This window comes from Rhineura floridana, chromosome 6 (assembly GCF_030035675.1).
Source record: "Rhineura floridana isolate rRhiFlo1 chromosome 6, rRhiFlo1.hap2, whole genome shotgun sequence".
Classification (NCBI taxonomy): domain Eukaryota; kingdom Metazoa; phylum Chordata; class Lepidosauria; order Squamata; family Rhineuridae; genus Rhineura; species Rhineura floridana.
This window is the reverse complement of record NC_084485.1, coordinates 93026856-93048532: the sequence shown is the minus strand read 5'-3', so window position 1 is coordinate 93048532 and position 21677 is coordinate 93026856. Positions and strand designations below refer to the sequence as shown.

The 21677-nt window shown below is 40.4% G+C and overlaps 1 protein-coding gene across 1 annotated transcript; it reads right to left on the bottom strand.

The window, feature by feature from the left end:
- Positions 1-15395: 15395 nt before the first annotated feature.
- Positions 15396-18831, bottom strand: LOC133386865 (uncharacterized). Its single transcript, XM_061630636.1, has 3 exons — positions 18499-18831; positions 17216-17324; positions 15396-16384 (listed from the first exon to the last, which is right to left on the bottom strand). The coding sequence occupies exons 1-3, from the start codon at positions 18829-18831 to the stop codon at positions 15651-15653; spliced, it is 1176 nt and encodes a 391-aa protein (XP_061486620.1). The 3' UTR covers positions 15396-15650.
- Positions 18832-21677: the final 2846 nt, after the last annotated feature.

Here is a 21677-nt window from a genome sequence, read left to right as displayed (position 1 = left end):
GATTTGCTATTTATTGTCAGACTTGGATAAATATGTGAGGCACAAAGTAGCATTAAATATAGGCACTGCAAGGAAAACCAGATTCAATGATATACAGACTTATATTGTGTTTTGCTCTGGAAATAATTTGTCTTAAAAGTTAAATTTGAGATTCTTGGGTGAGATATTTTTATAGGATTAGGAGTTGGTCTGAATGTAATCTTTAGGTCCCCTTGGTTTTTATAGCTGTAAGATGGGATTCTGTAGCAGAAGAGTGTTTAAGTCATCAAACAAATCTCTTTGTTAATGGCCCTAACCAAGTTTGTTAAGCATCTCTTTGCATGACTAAAAAGTTGGTCAATTACGGTATGTTGCCATAGAAAGTACTAGCTAATAATGCTTCCAACAGAAGGGGGCAAGCCTTCCCCCTTCACCTGGGAAGAGCAATGTCATCCTGGATGTAGGAGAACCATAGACCAGGGCCCAGACTTTTATCTTGTCTACAGCTGGAAAGACACAAAAGCCTGGCTTGCTCTCTCTGCTTAGTCCAAGGATATGGCTTAGGTGGCTGGGAGAGATCTAGAAACCCAATGGCAGAGCAAATCTGTTGGAGCCCTTCCATCTTATGCTCAGCAAATAAAACCATGTATCACAAAGGCACCATGTCTCCAGTGACCTTCATCCCAAGAAAACCAAAGCTTAATTATATGCTGGCACCCCTGAAATACCTCACCACTCAGACTGGGGTGCATCCAACAGTATTCTAGAAGGGTTGTTTGTTGTTGTTGTTGGTGGTGGTGGTTGGGTGGTTGGGTGGTTGGGTGGTTGTGGGTTGGTTGTGGGTTGGTTGTGGGTTGGTTGTGGGTTGGTGGCTGGGTTGGGTTGTGGTGGGTTGTGGTGGGTGGTGGTGGGTTGTGGGTGGTGGTGGGTGTTGTTGGTGTTGTTGTGGGTGTGGGTGTTGGTGGTGTGGGTGGTGGTGGTGGTGGTGGTGTGGGGGTGTTATGGTGGTGTTGGTGTTGTGGTGGTGGTGGTGGGTGGTGGTGGTGTGGTGGTGGTGGGTTGTGGTGGTGGTGTGGTGGTGGTGGTTGTGCTTGTGGTGGTGGTGGTGGTTGTGGTGGTGGTTGTGGTGGTTGTGGTGGTGGTGGTGGTTGTGGTGGTGGTTGTGGTGGTTGTGGTGGTGGTTGTGGTGGTGGTGGTTGTGGTGGTGGTGGTGGTTGTGGTGGTTGTTAAAGTTGAAATGAAAACAAAACTGAATTGAGAAGCAAATTGTTTACATAGAGGCTGCTTTCAGATATTTTATTTATTCATTTATTCATTAGATTTATATTCCGCCCTTCCTCCCAGTAGGAGCCCAGGGCGGCTCACTCTTTGACAAGATACACTTATAATTGTCAGTGATGTCAACCATTTAATTCTAGCAGTGTTTCAAATATTCTTTAAATTTGGTGTTTTGCCACAAAGGATGTTTGAGTGGTTATAATTTCCTAAATTGTATCCTATTATACACTTCCCTCCAAAACACCACAAGGAAGACCAGGAACTGCTATGCCATGTGAACCCTGAATACTACTTGAGGGGAAAAGAAAGAAAGAAAGAAAGAAAGAAGAAAGAAAGAAAGAAAGAAAGAAAGAAAGAAAGAAAGAAAGAAAGAAAGAAAGAAAGAAAGAAAGAAAGAAAGAAAGAAGCCAGCACTTGAACCAGATGAAGATGTGGTAGGTGGCTCTCTTGCCAAAGATTGGAAGGATATAGATTATCACCAGCACTTGAAAATCACTGCCATATGAAAGTTTAGCATTTTATCTGTCATAGACACACAGAGAGATTAAGATGTTCTGTACAGCCCCTCTCATATGTTTTGAGCATTAATGACTGTTAGACTTGCTACTGAAATTCATAAAGAACTGGGATCAAGTGTTGCATTACCAAAGCAGCTTCATGTCTCCTGTAGTAAGCTTGAGGGGATGAATGGGAGGCCTTTTATCAAGACCATGATATGAAAGAATTAAGCACTCTTCACATACTGCAGTTCCTCTTCCCATACACACACAGACACAGACAGCTATGGTTTGTCCATAAAGGCTCCTTTTGTGCTCACATTCTCTCTAGGAAGAACATGGAGCTCCTTCCTCTGCTTTTTATATGCTTTGTTCATGAGCAGTCTATAACTCCTCATGAGGAGTTCTCAGGGTCAAGGGAGCTGCCTTTTGCCTCTACAATAGTTCTACTGCTTTTCCTGTGGCTTCTCTGTTCATTTCTCTTGTCCTTTTCTGCCCTCTTGCCTGTCACAGGCCATAATCCTGGATCTAAGGGCTTTGTTACAGTGAGGATCCCCCCCAACCTCAAGTGGCAGTGATTTCTGTCCTGTGTTTGTCACACTCAGCACTGTTTCCATTCTGCTACAGTTCAGCTTCCGCTAAAACCTATGGTGTGCATTTCACTATCTGCTATGGCCAAAACTAACATAATAGGACTTAGGAGACAGAAATGAAGCAGGAGAAAGACTTATTCAATTCTGTGAAGCCAATAATTTGTTTCTTGCGAACACTTTTTTTGAGCAACTGAAAAGATGACTGTACAATAATAATAATAATAAATTTTATTTTTCAGCCGCCTATCTGTCCGGGTTAGGGACACTCTAGGCGACGAACAACAAGAATAAAAACAATACATATAGATCAACATAATCAAATTTTAAGCTAAAAAATCATTCATTAATTCAGAACATAAATTAATCTGTCCCAATCTTGTAGGCCTGCCTGAACAGCCAGGTCTTCAAGGCTTGGCGATAGCTGGACAGGGAGGGAGCATGTCTGAGATTGAAAGGGAGAGAGTTCCAGAGGGTGGGGGCCACAACAGAGAATGCCCTCTCTCTGGTATGTACCAGCCTAGCTGTTCTCACTGGTGGGACCGAGAGAAGGTCTTGCGAGGCTGATCTCGTCAGGCGGCACAATCGGTGATTCTGGAGGCATTCCTTCAGATATACTGGGCCAAAACCGTATAGGGTTTTAAAGGTCATCAGCAAGTGGACATCACCAAATGGTCAATATAGGAATCAAATTGATTATATAATTGGTAGCAGAAGATGGAGAAGTTCCATACTATCTGCAAAAACAAGACCAGGAGCAGACTTCGGTACAGATCATGAACTGGTCGTATCAAAAATCAGAGTAAAGCTAAAGAAGAACAACAAAGCAATCATAATGCCAAAATACAATTTAAATAACATCCCAGAAGAATATAAAGATCAAATAAGGAACAGGTTTGAGGCTTTAAACTTAGTTGACAGAGAACCAGAAGAACTATGGAGTGAAGTCAGAGACATTATCAGGGAAGAATGCAAAAAGACAATACCTCTAGTTAAAAAGAGAGAAAGACCTCAATGAATGACTGATGAAACTCTTAAAATAGTTAAAGAGAGAAGGAAAGGAAAAGGAGATAGAAACACGGTCAGAACCCTAAATGCAACAATACACAACTAGTACATAGGGACAAAGAGAACTATTACAATAGTTATTGTATAGAAATAGAAGAGGACAACAAAAACGGAAGAACAAGAGCCCTATTCCAAAAATTCAGAGAAATTAAAGGGAAATTTAAACCACAAGTAGGGATGTTGAATAATCAACAGGGGAACACACTGACTGACCGAGATGAAATAAAAGGAAGATGGAAGCAATACACTGAAGAACGCTATAAAAGAGATGCCTGGATGACAGACTCGTTCATGGAGGAACCATATGATGAAGAACCAGAAATTCTAGAATGTGAGGTGAAAGCTGCTCTTAAAATACTTGGAAGGAACAAATCACCAAGAACAGATGGCATACCAATAGAGTTGCTACAAACTACTGAGACTGAATCTGTCCAGATTCTTACAAAAATCTGTCAAGAAATATGGAAAACTAAACAATGACCCACAGACTGGACGTGTTCAATATACATCCCAATCCCAAAGAAAGGGGATCCCAGGGGAACTATTGCCTTAATATCCCATGCAAGTAAAATAATGCTCAAGATTCTACAACAAAGGCTCCTACCATATATGGAGCAAGAAATGCCAGATGTCCAAGCTGGATTTAGAAAGGGAAGAGGCACCAGAGATCATATCGTAAGCATACGTTGGATAATGGAACAGAGCAAGGGAGTTCAGAAGAAAATCCCCCTGTGCTTTATAGATTACAGCAAAGCCTTTGACTGTGTAGATCATGAAAAACTATGGAATGCTTTAAAAAGAATGGGGGTGCCACAGTATCTGATTGTCCTGATGTGCAACCTATACTCTGCACAAAAGGCTACTGTAAGGACAGAATATGGAGAAACCGATTGGTTCCCCATCAGAAAGGGTGTGAGACAGGGGTGTATTTTGTCACCCTATTTATTTAATCTATACGCAGAACATATCATACAGAAAGTGGGATTGAATCAAGATGAAGGAGGTGTGAAAATTGGAGGGAGAAATATAAATAATTTAAGATATGCAGATGATACCATACTACTAGCAGAAACCAGTAATGATTTAAAACGAATGCTTATGAAAGTTGAAGAGGAAAACACAAAAGCAGGACTACAGCTGAATGTCAAGAAGACTAAAGTAATGACAACAGAAGATTTATGTAACTTTACAGTTGACAATGAGGACATTGAACTTGTCGAGGATTATCAATACCTTGGCACAGTCCTTAACCAAAATGGAGACAATAGTCAAGAAATCAGAAGAAGGCTAGGACTGGGGAGGGCAGCTGTGAGAGAACTAGAAAAGGTCCTCAAATGCAAACATGTATCACTGAACACCAAAGTCAGGATCATTCAGACCACGGTATTCCCGATCTCTAGGTATGGATGTGAAAGTTGGACAGTGAAAAAAGTGGATAAGAGAAAAATCAACTCCTTTGAAATGTGGTGTTGTAGGAGAGATTTGTGCATACCATGGAGTGCGAAAAAGACAAATAATTGGGTGTTAGAACAAATTAAACCAGAACTATCATTAGAAGCTAAAATGATGAAATTGAGGTTGTCATACTTTGGACACATCATGAGAAGACATGTTTCACTAGAAAAGACAATAATGCTGAGAAAAACAGAAGGGAGTAGAAAAAGAGGAAAGCCACACAAGTGATGGATTGATTGCATAAAGGAAGCCACAAACCTGAACTTACAAGATCTGAACAGGGTGGTTCACTACAGATGCTCTTGGAGGTCACTGATTCATAGGGTCGCCATAAGTCGTAATCGACTTGAAGGCACATAAGAACAACAACAACAATATTATGAATTCCCTAGGTAGGTAGTCCCTGGCAATATAGCCCCAAGTAAATTGCACTTCTTTCACTTTGAAACTTAAGATTATTCAGACATTTTCTATGTTCCCATGGTTACTTGGAAATGTATATATTATACTGAATTATGTCTATTAAAAATGGTTTAGATTGCTGTCCTTAAAAGATGATGTTGTAAAGCCAATTGGATTTCTGTGAACCATCTTTAAAATTGTATCCTTGTGCATCAGCATGGTTAATTTAATTCTATATCATCTTTTAAAATATGTTTCTGTTTCCTGGCTAGCTCCATGCAGTCCAATGGAGCCATAGTTAATAGGAATCTATAATTTCTTCAGTGTCTAAGATAGTAAGGAAATAAAACAAATGCTATACGGTGTGTAGGATACACAGATCACCTAAACTTCAATGAAATTTATCACTTTTTAGCAATCCTGTACATAAAAACATTCTTTATTAAGGGAAGCTAATTGGAGATTAAGGAAGTTTCCAAGTTTGCTCTAATTACCATTCCCTAGTGAACTGTCTGAAATATGCAACCAGAGTACTGTGATATATTGTACTTTCTAAAATTGTCTGGTGTGATTTCTGGAAAAGTGGTTTGGAAATTGTAACTAGGGCTGCAAGCTTTAAAATAAATAAGTGCTAATAAAACATTTAGGCTGCAATCCTATATACACACTTAGCTGGAAGTAATTTCCATTTAATCAGTGGGGCTTACTGAGGAGACATATATAGGATTGTACTGTTAGTTGATTAATTGGTGGGTGTGGTTGAAGTTCAGAGGGACAAGGATTAAGTAAATACTTGTTTATTTTTCAAGGCTATTTGTCAAGACTGATGTGTATAGAATGAGAAATCAGATATTAAAGATGGCCTTTCTGGAAATTGGTGGAAGTGTTTCATTACTGAAGTATAATTTACTTCTTTGTTCAGTAACTTTAGAAGGTCTATTAATAAGTGTTTTTAAATTTAATCAGTTACGTTAGCAAGCTTATGATTAATCAACTCAGAAACAATGGCAGTGATATTTAGCAGAAAAAAAGGATAATCTCTAGGTTCAGGTACCTCCAACCAGCAGGGTCTGACTTTGACCCCATTTTCTTACCCCATTTTTATCTGTAATGCTGGATACTCCCCAGTTACCTTACTCTTGATTAACAGCAAATTCCCCTACAAGTAATCTTCCCTCCTGACCTCACTAAATGGAAATAAGCTATACCGTACAGTACTCTGGGTACCAAGGGAGCCCAAATGGAGAATCATGGTTAACAATGATGATGGCATTATGACCTATGGCATGGGTGGGAAACTTCCAGCTCACAGGCCAAATTTGACACACGGGGCTGTTTTTCCCCAAAACATTCCCATCTGTCCCACACCTGACGTCATATGTGACATCAGGATGATTTCTGCAGCTATTCCAGCAGAAAGCAGTTTTGCCAGCTATATGCTCAGTGTTTTGTCCTTGTGCTATTGTTCCTGAGATAACCCAAATGTCAATAATCACATATCTTAATGACATCAGATGACTGACATGTGGGTTGTCCTGTTAAAACTGGCCTGCCGGGGGTGGTGGTGGTGGTGCAGCAGATAATCTGGCCTGCTGGGCCCAAAAGGTTCCCCATCCCTGATTTATGGGATCACTCCACACTGGTATGTCCATGTCTATTCTGACGTAGCATTAAAGCCAGAGCAAAACAGCTCTGCAGAGATGGGTTTTGAAAAAAGAACGAATTTATTTTTAATTATTTAAATCACTATTTATTTAAATCTCTATTTAGACCTGAGATGGGAAATCTCTGGCCCTTCAGATGTTGTTGGACTACAGCACCCAACATCCCTGACCATTAGCCAAGTTAGAGTCCAACAATATCTGGAGGTTCCCCACCTCTGATTTTGCACATTAAAAAAACTCAAGGCATACAACACCACATGGGTCTTGTGTCTGAAACTATAATGTGAGAGCAAAAGGCCAAAAGTTCAAAGCATTGTGACAAATGTTATTACAGACTTTTTCTTACCAAAGTACTGCACTTTCTCAGTCTTGCCTTTGTGGGGGGAAGGGGAGCAACTTTGGTTTTACTTTACCAAAGTCAACCTTTAAACTCTCAGGATATTTGGACTGCCATTTATTGAACAATTAGGGTGATTAATTGCATGCCTGCAATAAAAACAGATGACTAGGAGAGTTCCCTTACAGGCTAAATATTTTGAGAAAATTCTATCTGATGCTAGACATAACAAATGCAATCAACCCAGCATGCAACTTGAAGCTGGTTGAATGGATGCTTGCTGGTTTGCTATGGAACTCAAGCCTTCTTAAAAGAAGGCAAAGTGATTTAAAAAATAAACATAAGATGGAGTGCATGGGGGAAGAGAAATATTGACATGTGAAACTGATGTTATTCTAACAAAGAATTACTGTTTTCCCCCTTTGGCCATTTCATTGTCCAAATCAAAACTACAAGGGTTATGGGAGTACACAATAGGCAGTGTTTGCCTCTGAGTAATTAACTGCTGTTGGATAGATTACAAAGCAGCAAAAAGATATTCTCAAATACACATTTTATATCAGGTAGTCAAGAAATCTTTATTTATACAGTGTAACAAAAAATCTAGTGGCTAATGCAGAATCCAAAGAAAGTCAGGTTTTATTGTTTATATTACAAGATCAGGTTTCTAGTCCATATGGTTATGGAGCAAAGCATACACTGGCAGTATGATAAAGTATATGAAACTAAAGTGGCTTAATTAAAGCTTCATTTATTTATTGGATTTCTACCTTGCCCTTCAAAAATATGTGGCTGAAACAATAATATAGTAAAATACAAAATAACTTACAAAAGCTAAAAACTGCGTTAGCAAAACAGCATTAAATCAACAGCAGAAATAAAACTCAAATTTTAAATTTGGGGGTAGGAATTTGGGGGTAGGAATGGAGGGGGAGAGTCTTCACCAGATACTAAAATGCCAAATCAAATTCTAGGGGGCATCTCTGAGGACATCATTCTAATAAATGGAGTGCCGCTACTGAAAAGTCCATCTCTGGTTGCTACCCATCATATCTGTGATGTAGGTTGCAAAAAGGGCCTCTAACTATTATTTCAGTGAACAGCCTAGCTCATATAGATATATGCAGATATTCAGCTGTCTTTAAATCCCTTCACATCTTAGGACTGGGTTGAGTATTAACACTTTGAATTTGGCTCATAAATGGACTGGGAGCCAGTCTAGTTGTTTTAGCACGGGGAAAATAAATTCCCAACAGCCAGTCCTAGTTAGCAGTCTTACCGCTATATTCTGAACTAACAATAGCTTACAAACTGTCTTCAAAGGCAGACCCACATACAATACTTTTATTCATTTATTATTCAGTTCATAAGCCTGCCCTTCATTGTAATGATCTGAAGACAGGTTACAACATAAGTACATAAACCACGACACATCAACACAATCACAGCAACCACTACTATAACGTATTAACAAAATATGAGCTAAAATTCATGGAACAATTCATAACAGTCCAGCAAGGGATGCACTCAAATAAAAATTGGCTATACTGCCTCAATCTCCTCCGTAAGCCTGGGGAGAGGTATGCTTTTAATTATCACTGAAAAGTGAACAGTATTGGCACCAGACGTACCTCGCCAGGGAGGTCATTCCAAAGACAAGGAGCCACCACAGAGAAGCCCCTTTCTCACATCACCATGCCATACTCAGTCTGGAAAAGGCCACAAGTGGCAAATTAGCCATAGTTAGTTGTAGGAAGTCCTTGCCATTAGCATCAATGAGGCCTCCAGTGATAGCAGTGGATCAAGAAGAACCCCCAGACTATGTGTCTGCTCTTTCAAGGGGAATACAGGCAGCCTCATAGCCAGCCTTCCTTGTTAGGTGGGGCAACCATATTTCTAGGTGAAGCATTTGTAGGGGGTGGGGGAAGCACACAGTGCCATCCAATCTCTCCCTCTCTCTGGTGGAGAGGATATGAGAGCCAGCTCAGGGAAGAGAAAGGCAGTGACCTTCCCATTCATTCCTCCTCCATCCAGAGAGTGTTAACTTACATGGATGAAGTTTACTCTGTTGAACTGTTTCACCCCTTTTTGAGATCCCCAAGAATATGGGACTCAAAGCTTCACTTGTCCTATAGCTACAGTCTCCTTTCATCTGTGTTCTGTGTTCTGATTCTTCATGAACTGAACCACTTTGGTAATGACAGTGAGCTTCTGAACTGGGCTTTCATGCTGCATTAGGTACCAGTTTTAGATTCAATCCAAAAAAACAACCTTGTCCATACCACAAGTTTAGGGAAGGGCAGAGAGAAAATAAATATTTTAGGGTGTTATGTTAATTCCTGCCTGAAAATTCATCCTTCTTGTCTTGTTCCTGATCTTTAGGTTTTCTGTCCTGTTGGACAATCAAGGGAAAACTTTTTACCTGGCTGCTATATAAAAGACTAGCTAAGCAACAGGAAACTAATTATGGAAAGCAATTTGAATTTTTTTACTGGTTGCTGAGTTGATTTTTCTTTCCAGAAAGGCTGAAGAGGCCTCATGCTAAGCTACACATATTGGAAAAACAGAAATTAGGCCTGAGTTACAGCCTAGGTGGCCAGCCAACCAGCTAGTGAGCTATAGTGTACACAGCAATGTTTCTGTTCCTACAGGGCTGGTTTTATCCTCTGCCATCAAGTACTCAAGAAAAAGATGAAAAAATCACCACTATGATTGTTAGTAAGAGCTTTAAAAGAGTAAATGGTAACTTAGGGTAACCATTTTTTTCCAGATCACTTTAAGTGATATCTCTGTTTCACCCTTTAGCAATAAGCATCCAATCCTGCTCCTCTCATCATAATAACGGCAGAAAAAACAAACTCTTACTTCTTACTACAGGCAAACAACCACGTTTCTTTATTGCTGGATGGGTAGAGAACACAACTGAAACTGAAAAGCAGAGCAAAGGAAAGTCCAAGGGGTGGAGTCTAACTCTAGCCCATAGTACAAGGTTCTAATATTTAATTCTTCAAAGGGTCATGTTACTATATAACAGAGCTTGGAAAAGTTACTTTTTTGAACTACAACTCCCATCAGCCCAATCCAGTGGCCATGCTGGCTGGGGCTGATGGGAGTTATAGTTCAAAAAAGTAACTTTTCCAAGCTCTGCTATATAAGCTGTTTTTTTCAGGATCACTTACATAATTATAGGGGATTGAAAAATGCAACCCCAGTCAGGGAAATCATTGAATGAGCAGATGGGGGGGGGATTCCAGATGAGGTTTTTGTTGTACACTCACCCTGCCTTATTCACTGAATTTTTCAGAGGGTCCTTAAAATGATCCTGTTTTTAAAACAAGCTATCATTCTTTAAATGGAGGTTGTAATTGTCTGTCATGTCACAAAGAAGAATTTCCGAAAAAAATTCTGGGGGCAGCACAGCTGTTGGGGAGGTGTCCCTATTTCCCCACTCTCCCTGGCTACAGGGATGAGTACAACCCTGTCCAGAACAAGCTGTCTACCCAATTCTTAGACCAGCCAATCAAGGCACAGTAGATCTGTCTTGTCGAGATTAAGCTTCAGTGTATTGGTCCACATTCAGTCCATTACCACGTTACAGGTAATTTAACCGGGAGGTTACAGGGGCATGGATAACTGAATCCAGGCTATTTATGTTTAAGTAGGGTTGCACCTGGTGCCTCATAATAAACTAAAAAATGGCAAGCCATGCCATGGAGACAATTTGCACCTCTAGTGACAAAGTTGTTCCTATGGTTATCCCCATACTACAAGCTGGTTCCTTTAGGGAGCATGCATTCATTCATTGGTGATCACTCATTGCCAAGTAAGATTGTCTTCCAAGATAAGGTCTTTAACAGTGGGTCCGTAAGTGACTGTGGAGGCCAATTCTGGATTCACACAGCCTCCCAGTGAGGACATAGGTTTCCAGATGAAAGATGGTCACGGTGAGGATTTGTTTGACGTGCCTTCTGCTTAGCTCGTTTGTCCTGTTCGCCCTGTATTCATGCTTCTTCAAAGTCCACAGCACCTTTGATAATAGCCGACCTCCATTTGGGACGTTGATGGGCCAAGACTTCCCAGTTGTCAATGTTCATGTTACATTTTTTAGATTCACTTTAAGAACATCTTTAAACCTCTTTTGCTGTCCACTGATTTTCCATTTTCCATCCTTAAGTTGGGAGTAAAGTAGCTGCTTTGGAAGACGGTGATTAGGCATTCGAACCACATGGCCGGTCCAGCGAAGTTGATGTTGAAGGATCATTGTTTCAACACTGGTAGTCTTTGCTTCTTCCAAAATGCTAGCATTAGTCCGTCTGACTTCCCAAGTTATTTGCAGAATTTTCCGGAGGCAGTGTTGGTGGAATCTTTCGAGAAGTTGGGAGTGGCATTTATAAATGGTCCATGTTTCACAGGCATACAGTAAGGTTGGTAGTACAATGGCTTTGTAAATAAGCATTTTGGTCTCCCTGCGAATGTCCCGATCCTCAAACACTCTACGCTTCATTTGGGAGAATGCAGCACTCGCAGAGCTCAGACGATGTTGAATTTCAGCATCGGTGTCAGCTTTTACAGAGAGATAGCTGCAGAGATAGGGGAAGTGATCAACGTCCTCCATTGTCACACCATGAAGCTGGATTGATGGTGCTACAGAGGGACTAGTTCGCACCTGTTGATAAAGCACTTTTGTTTTTTTTAATATTAAGTGAGAGACCAAGCTTTCCATATGCTTCTGCAAAGACATGCAACCCTATCCAGAACAGGTTGAACATTAACAGCCTGGGTAGTTTAACCATGCACTCACATCACTTCCATCTTGTCTGGATTGAGCTTGCTTATTGCTTCTCATCCAGCTCATAACCAGCCTCAAGTATGGGTTCCGAACTTCCACTGTCTCAGCCAAGTCATATGAAAGGAAAAATAATTCATATATTGATGGTACTTTACTCCAAAAGCCTTGATGACCTCACTCAGCAGCCTTATAGAGATGTTAAAAAGCATGAGGCATGTTACAGAATCAGCTGATGGGATGTGGCAGAGTTGCTATGGTAGCGTTCCTGCACATGGGTTGCTGCTGCTTAATTGGAGGGAGAGGGTTGAGACAGTCAATGCACTGCAAACATAACAACAGAAGCAAGATTGGCTCCACCAGCGTATGTTTGACCACCCTGCCACCTCTCCCTCTCAGTAAGCAACATTGATCCACCTGCCAAGAAGCTAGTATAGTGGCTCCACTAAGCAGGCTGTTCCTGACATGTTATAACATGAAGGAGATAAGTTTTTATCAGGCATTACCAAAGGAAAGCATTGAAGTTGAACATTTTCCAGTGCTTAATTTTTCCATGGATGTTCTCCCATTTCGTAAGTTTGTCAATAACAATGAAAAGACATCAATTACAAATACATTATTAGACAAACTTAGCAGGTTTTTAGCTTTCTTTACTAAATGCAAAACTAAACATGTTAAATTAGAACACTATCTAGGTCAAGGATAGTGCTTTTGCCTGGCTGAAATGTGTCCTTGAACTCTGATGTCTGTTGCTTGTCTGGAGTGAGGAATGGGAAGATGTAGGGGTGTGTATATGTAGAAAGAAATATCTGAATTTGCATAGCTGGAATATAGTCTACTGAACAAAGGATCAGACTCATGGCTGCAGAAGCAACCATTGGCATCTAGCTGCCCACCTCTGGAACACTGCCCACTAAGGAATCTGGATCTCAGGTTCTCTACTCCTGTTCTAAGGTATTAGAAAACTTTCCAATACAAACTGAAAAAATTCCAGTGCAAGTTAGCCTAGTTTTCCAGGAAACTCAAATCACTGACTGAAATTAAAAAAAAAAAAAAAACTTTATGAACTAAGTGGGATGATCCTCCATCCAAATCATGCTTGGGTCATGTAAAATTCCTTCCTTATTTAGTTTCAGACTGTAAAGGAATAAGAAGCAACAAAAATAACCCAGGCATTTCAGTCAATCACTACTGTTTCTCCACTACCACAGGGAAACCCATAAGAGGCATCTCATGAAACCTGCAGGAAGAAAAAGAAAGTGAAAAGACCAGACATTGGTCATTTCCTGTAAAAAGAGCCAGACTGCAGCATAGGGAGAATAACTTGTCTTGGTAGTTGAGAGCACTTGGACCTTTTTCACAAATGAAGCAACTCAATCTTTTAAAAACAAAGTTGTGTTTATATAGCTAGCCAAATAAATTCTTAGCCTATAGGAGATTACACTGTTGGGGAAATTAAATCTGTGATATTACTAAATACACAAGGCAATAACTTTAACCATTTCAGCCACTATTAGTTTTTCTATGATTAACAAAGTTCTCTTTCAGGCAGGAACTCAATGGAGCTCAAGAGCTGGGAAAATATCACCAGGAGATGGCCTAAGCCATACATAAGCCAATATATTCTCTCCAAAGTGAATTGTTACAACAACCAGAAGAGCTTGCCATTAAGGTCAATTATGATATTTAGAGTGTATTATATACATATGGGCTAAAAACAACAGAAATAATGAATGTAAATGAAAATAAGTTGTATGTTATATTAGCTAGTTGCCCCCCTCCCCAAACTTAGATATGTATCAATTTTGCCTTTAGGACTGCTACTGTAGTCCCTTTGGTGCTCCCTGTAAAGAGACATAACTGGAAGGGAAATGTTCAATATGCATGATCATTATCTGCTATAACTGCCAAAGAAGTTAAGGTTTCTTTTATCAGTACGAAGCTACCTAGAGATTTTATACCGGCCCTCCAAGCTTGAAATATTTATTTAGCTAGCACTTAACATTTTACACTGTTGTATATAATGAAATATTGGTTTCAGCTATACTGGTATGTTATATTTAAGAAAAGGCATTATGTAATGCATATCTTGAGAAAGTGGACCTCTCCCGCATATTGTTTTATAGTGGAAAACATTTGAATTCCACTCTTTCCTTATTTGTAGCAAGGGATTCAGTCATCTTTCCTCATAGTGGTACTACTGTAGGGATACTTAATTCTCCCAGTACTCACCTGCAATATTGTTACTGAATAAAAATGCTTCTTCATCGTGCCAGATAGGCAGTAGCATTTGCATAAGTTGCTTCAGACAGTCTAAGTTTGCTTCAGAAGAAGGAACTGAAGTTCCAAAATGTGTTGAGCGACAACAAACATTAACAGCTGACACTTGTGAGAACTAGTTTCTCCTTCTTATGTTCTTTTTCTACATTGTGCCTCCCTTTGCATTTTGTTTTTGAGTTACAGGAGAAAATGAAATTTTCTCATCAGCTAAATGTTAACTGCAATTGTGAAAGCTATCTAAAAATGACTGTACACATTTTATAGCCTCTTAGTAAACAGTACCTAATGTATCTTCAATAAAAAAGGAGTAAGGCTCCATTCCCATTTGGGTGGAGGCAGAGGACAGTATTTTCACAGCACAATCCTATCTATGCATGTTTACTTGGAAATATACTCCACTGAGCTCAATGAACCCAACGCTGCCTAGTATTACAGCCTCAGAGTAGTCTAAGTTTGAAAGAAGGGCTGTGCACTTAGTCTACTTCTGTTAAGCAGATTTTGTAGGTTTTTGAAACAATACAGAAATCTGTAAAACCTGTTTGACCAGAGACAACAGGGCTATCCCTAGAGGGTGTAGGAGAAATCTCCACCCTCCCTCTTCATGGGAATGGTGGTGGCACTGATGGCAACCCCTCTTCCCCTTTTTTCTGGTCTGCTTTTTTGTTTGTTTGTTTGAGCCATAGCAGCCTCTCTCTTTGGAGTGGATCATCATCTGGATGATATGACTAACCCATTGGTAATGTTGGTTATCAATCATTCTATTTCAGCACAGGTGATTCAACTAGATTTTCAGATCCTATATGAAAGGATCTATACTTGCAAGGTTCAGATACTTCATAAGCAAATTACTTAACAAAAACAAAAAGTTATGTTATGCTATGCTATTTTATGTTATTATGCTGCTATTTTATGTTATTATACTATGTTATGATTTTTTTTCACCTGATTTTTCCTATTGTATGTTTTAAAATACTGGAAGCTGTATATCTGGTAATATTTTGTGGTTACACACAGGTTTACTTATAAACAACACAAGATGGGCAAAAATGCTAGGCTGAACACATTTACATTGTAATACATACATGAAAATAAAAGCAAATCCTTACTCTTTCCAGAACACACTGATGTTCCAATTTATCAGAACAATAAAGTAGAATGTTTCCCCCCCAAATCAGAAATAGAACAGGAGTCAATCATGTTAGCCACTTGCATAAGTTACAATCAAACATACAACATGAATATTTATTTAGTAGGCAGAGTTTCCTATTAATATTTCATAAACACAATATTGGCCAGCCAAGCTACTTAATATATTTAATCTTTCAATAAAAATTCTACTGAAAAAGGCAATATCTGCTTGTTCATTTCTGAGCAGCACTCTTCAGATAAATGCCTTACATCCTCCTTAACTTCAAAGCATGTGTCATTAACATGCCAATTTTCTTGTTCTGCATTATGATCCCACAAAATAAGATCTTTGACTCCAATGTCTCTTAATTCTTTATTTTCTTGGAGTTTTATTATTTTTGGTCTCAAATTCTTCTCAAGTAAGAGAAGATCTCTGGAACAGGCATTGGACAGAGTTTGCTCCTTCCAGTCACAATTATTTTTGCTGTACACATCTGGGTGTTTATTTGTGTTCTCCTCCCAGGTACATTTCTGCAAGGCACCACCTTCAGTTTGGCTGGCTGTGAAAAAAGCTATATTCAAAGGAGAAGTGTCTGTGATCTTATAAACACAAGGTCCATAGTCTAGCGGCTTGGTGTTTGAATACAGCAAAGGGAAACAAACATTCAAAGTACCAGGGTTAACACATGTCAAGTAATTAAGGTAATCTTGGAATAGATTTTCCTCAAAGGCTGGTAAATGACTTCTGCTCAGCAGCTGTTCTCTCTGATGGGTAGCAAACCTGTCAAAGGTTCTTTGTCGAAGTTCCCTTTCCAACATTATTGATTCCAGTTCCTTGTCTGCAAATGCCCTTCTCTTCCTCATTCTCTCACTCAGGCTAGAAAGGCAATGTTCAATTTCCTGGGATGGTGGATTACTTGCTATGACAAGATCCAAATTAAAAAAAAGGTTATTATACAAAGCCTATTATGTGCTTTCATGGGCTGCCTCAAATTTCAAGCATGTCACACAGTAAAAAGGCATTATTAGGAAACTTGAATGTACATTGACCTATCATATGTGACAGTTGCACATGCATTTCTATAACTGCTCATACAACTTGTGTATGTGTACTTGAAAGTGAGGCCCATATCCTTGTCATGCAAGATAGCTAACAGCTGTCTAGCCCTTTCCTACACCAATGTGTTTCATGCATAGATAATATTATATGTACTTAAGCCATTTGGAGTAAATGTCGCAGTTACTGCAGCAGTCATGATTAAATACAATTGTCACAAATAAAATCAGTAACACTTTAGTCCTACTCAAATCAATGATACTTAGGGACAATTAATTTATCTTGACCTAGTGTCTTTTGAATTTTCTTTAAAAGGTGGGGGAAATCGCACCTAAACTGATCTGCATAAGTGCAAACTTATTTGTAGAGTATATCAGGAATGTATCATAAAACATTAGTTAGAACATAGAAAGCTGCCTTACACTGAGTCAGACCCATTGGTCCATGTAGCTCAGCACTGTCTACGTTGGCTGACAGTAGCTCTCCAGGGTTTCAGGCAGGATTCTCCCCCAACCCTAACTGGAGGTGGCAGAAATGCAACTGGGACCTTCTGCATGCAAGGCAGGAACTCTGCACCTTCCACATTCCATACACAGCTATAACAAATTTATCATCATATATTAATACCACATTTTAGAAAGGAAACATTCTACTAGATTTGTTATAAGTGTGTTTTCTACAAGCAGACACGTACCTTCCAGTATGCATCTAGCCAGCATGCTAGCAGTGTTCTTGGACTTACAACAAAAGTTGAATCTGTGGCCAGAAACTGAACATTCACTGCTCCTGTTGTCTTTCTTAGCCTGTGTTGTCACAGAAAGAATAAAGAGGATATTCCAGAACAGCATAGCCATTCTTGCTTGCTAACAATGCTGAAAAAACATTCAAATGATTTCGGAGGAAATAAGAAAAAGGTTAATCTTGATCAAAGGCTAACTTTTCCCCAGAATGCACTTCAATTGTATAGTGTATATTTATTGCTGTTATTTTTAAGAGATGTAGCGAGTTCAAAATCTATTTTTGCTGAGTTTTCAAAGGGAATTTTGTCCTCAGCAGCATTAAAGCAATTATGGTGCCAGGTACAGGCAGCTGTTGCCTGTCACACTAGCATCCAGGCATTGTAAATTAATTTAAGAAGCCTAAACTATTTACACTGTGTTCACACACCCACAGTTACTCAGAGATTATATCCAGGTTAAATGCAGAAATGCAAAATGAAGTCCCAGTGACTCTCAAGAAAAGGTGCTTCTAGAGAGGGCAATTTTGAGGGTATTTTCCCCACATTATTTCTCAACTCCAAATCTACACACACACACACACACACAATGTTTGCTCTTGTGCCACTAATAGGTGTGATTTATATATTGTTCTGGAGAAGCTCCTTGTCCTATAAAGCTTGTGCAGGCCCAGAAGCTAAGCAAAAACACTTTCCATACATCCCATCCCATCCCATCAACCAGAGTCACACACCAATACAGTCAGCAGAACTAGCAGCTGAACTTAACAGGGTCAAATTCAGTAGCTGAAGCTCTTCCCGTTGTCAGAGAAAAACTTCACTACTGAATGTGCTCCTGACGTTCAATTAATAAAGACACGGGGGAAATAGCTCTAGAAAAAAAATGATAGTTGCGCCAAGACCGCAGTCCCTATAGCAACTATTCGCTTTGCCAGGGCTGCCAATACTGACAAGTATGGCTCTCTGAGATATCCCACACTACACGCCCTGTTGCGCTTCCACCATATTTTTTTCTGACTGTTTTTTTAGAGCCTTTAACTGTTGCTCCGCCACAGAAACTGATACACGGATCAGCGTATCTTGGGATATACAGAAAATGGTGTGACATTTTCCCCTGTTGAGTTTCGAGCTATTATATAAAACTAATAACTCAAGAGCGCCGGGGGGGGTGATGTATGCGCATCTCCTCTGGAGGCTTCCCCCCTATTTCGCTCCTTTTCCTGCGCAGCGCGCCGGCTCACCTGGCTGGCGTGCACCTGGTCTTGGTGCCTCCGCAGCGCCACCTGCGCAGCCGTGACGCGCTGTCGCTGGAGCACCAGCGAGCAGGCGGCGCACGTGCACTCTCGCCAGCGGCACAGCCGCTTATGGCCCTTGAGGCTGGACACCACGCCGTGGTTCCTGCAACGCGCGCATTTGGGTAGCCGCTGGCAGACACGCCGAGAGTGGCTGTTGTAGCAGCTGTTGCCGCCGCCGCCGCCGCCGCCGCGCTTGTCATCGAGAGTTGGAAGCCCTGAAGATCTGGCGGGGCGGCTGGAATTTGCTTCTCGCTGGCGCCTTGAGCTCTTGGACAACATGACGGAGCTGCGGCTCTCTGTCTCAGGTTTTCTGACGCTATTGTTCTTTTTTCTGGGCCTGAAGATGCCTGGATCGCTTGGGCTTTACTTTGCTAGACGGCAGCAACCTCTGTCATCTTTGCAGCTGCTGAAACTGTGGCGCCCTCTGGCAGAGTTCGCTGGTTCACGTCGGCTTTCTTACTGCCACATCCTCTGTTCTGCTCATTAGCAGCTTTCTGATGAAGGTTCAGTCTCTCAAGCCAGCGTTGGTCTTTGACGTCAATTATCCCCCTCTTTTTTCCTCAGAAGCCCACCCCCCATAAACCCCTTTCCATTATATCAAATATGCTCCATCCTTAAAATGCAACGGGGTAGAAGCTTCTTTTCTGCCTAGTCTCCCCCACACACATCCACCTATTTTCAGGTACTAAATCCATTCTTGCTAAGAGTCAGATAGACTGTCTGGATTCCTAATTTTGAGGAGAATCTAGATTATCAACCTTGTCAGGCATGGGGACTCTAGTTTTAAGCAATGTCTATCAGTAGGTAAAGGCCAGGTCAATGTATTTATGATGTATTTCTTTACAACCTTTCTAACAAGAGAAAAATCAACTCATTTGAAATGTGGTGTTGGAGGAGAGCTTTGCACATACCATGGACTGCAAAAAAAGAAATAATTGGGTGTTAGAACAAATTAAACCAGAAGTGTCACTAGAAGCTAAAATGATGAAATTGAGGCTATCCTACTTTGGACACGTAATGAGAAGACATGATTCACTGGGAAGACAATAATGCTGGAAAAAACAGAAGGGAGTAGAAAAAGAGGAAGGCCAAACAAGAGATGGATTGATTGCATAAAGGAAGCCACAGACCTGAACTTACAAGATCTGAACAGGGTGGTTCATGACAGCTGCTCTTGGAGGTTACTCATTCATAGGGTCGCCATAAGTCGTAATCAACTTGAAGGCACATAACAACAAACACTTTTAAAATATGGGTTTGGAGTTGAGATGGATGATTTCTATGAGTCCCCTACCAGCCTCTGATTTGGAACCCTGCACCTGGAGGTGAGAAATCCGCTCTGCTGGCCAGATCTCCCTTTGTTAGTCTAATAAGAGTGGCCAGGTGAGTTAATGGGCCTATCAAGTGCCCATTACCTGGTGAATGAGCCAGGGAGATCCTATTGTTATTGAAACTCTTCAGGAGAGCCCCCCCTTCCTGAGGCCAAGGAGAAGCTTGAGTTTGGAGTTGTGTCTGGGAAAGGCTGGGGACTGGAAGCAGGCAGAGAGACTGGCTCTCTGCACCATGGCTTTGGGGTGCCTCCTGTAACCCTGATGGAAAAGCTGGATATTGGACTGCTGATGCCTTGAACCCCTCCATCCAAAGCTGAGGTTGGAATGTGTGTGAATAAATAAACCATATTTCATAAAGATACCACAGACTCCGCTGACCTTCATTCCAAGGAAACCAAACCTTGGGCGAGCACAGGAACTCCTGGAAATCTCTCACCCTTCAGAGATTGGGGTGGTACACAACAATATTACTGTAATATCCGTTTTTTGTGTGATGGTACTTACCCGTATGGAGTACCATCATCTGTTTTGCTGGTACCCACAGCACTTTTAAAATATGAGTACTGGACCATCATATTTTATTTTAAAAACAACAACACTGCTGTAATCTAAAGGTGACAAGATCATAAATGATCAAGGCCAGGTCTGGTTTCTCTGCAAAAGACTGTTGGCATATAAGACAAAATTGGTGAAAAGCAGCCCTAGCCACCATAATTACCTGAGCATCTAGGTGTAGGTCATCTTGGAGGACTCCAAAACAATGTATCTTTTCCCCCCAGTGCTGTCTCATCTATATGAAAATGCATGCCTATTTAATAACTTACAATGTCTTACATGATTCAGACTCATATAATCTTAATTATATTTAATAAGGTAATCATTGGTATGATCAATTAACATTTTAATCTACAATAAAAATTTCCTTCCCAGCCAATTGGTGAAGCTGAGCAACTTTAGGATTTGGGGCTCATGTGGCACCTGCTACTGTGAAAAACTAGTTAAAAATAGTTTGTCTCACTTAAGTGGATTTTCTTTGCTCAGTGGCATTTTCTCACTTCACAAAAGCCTCTCACTCTCCTGAAATCTCAAAACAGATACACACCTTATAGTTATTTGGTATATAGAATAATCACTTGAAAACCACTTAATTCAAAATGTTACATTTGTAGTCCTACACAAAACATGCAGAACTTCAGACATCATAGGATCTCTATTGACCCAATTTCCATTTTTGTTAGACATCATGAATTTTAAATTCAGGATCACCTTACAAAGATATTTTATAGTTTTAGGCTGCAATCCAGTACACACTTACCTAGGAGTAAGTCCCATTGAACCTAATGGAGCTTACTTCTGAATAGATATATACTGGATTGCAGTCTTATTCTTAGGTTCAGAATTAAAATGCTAAACAGAATGCTCCCATGTTGTAACACATGCTTATCTAAGGACAACAAGGAGCACAATCCACAGAGCTTCACACTAATGGTCTTATACAGCTCTCATTCATTCTGATTGAGTTTGCACGAGAATTATCATGGTGGTTTTTGACCAAGTGTTCTGGGCCACAATCCATTCTGGTTCATTCATTATCTGCAAGAAGAGTGATTTAACCCATACAGTGATAATGGTGAAATGGACCCTGACTAAAAAAGCTCTGATTGCTCACTGGGGAAAAAAAAGGACTGCCTTCAAGTTTCCAACTTATGGCGACCCTATGAATAGGGTTTTCATAGTAAGCGGTATTCAGAGGGGCTTTACCATTGCCATCCTCTGAGGCTGAGAGGAAGTGAC

What these genes read in the sequence shown, in the direction of transcription:
- LOC133386865 (XM_061630636.1), bottom strand. Translation starts at nt 18,831, where the DNA reads ATGTTGTCCAAGAGCTCAAGGCGCCAGCGAGAAGCAAATTCCAGCCGC. An exon ending in ACCAGGTGCACGCCAGCCAG is followed by an intron (nt 17,325 to 18,498) that starts GTGAGCCGGCGC and finishes GTGACAACACAG; the next exon opens with GCTAAGAAAGACAACAGGAG. An exon ending in GGCTAGATGCATACTGGAAG is followed by an intron (nt 16,385 to 17,215) that starts GTACGTGTCTGC and finishes ATCTTGTCATAG; the next exon opens with CAAGTAATCCACCATCCCAG.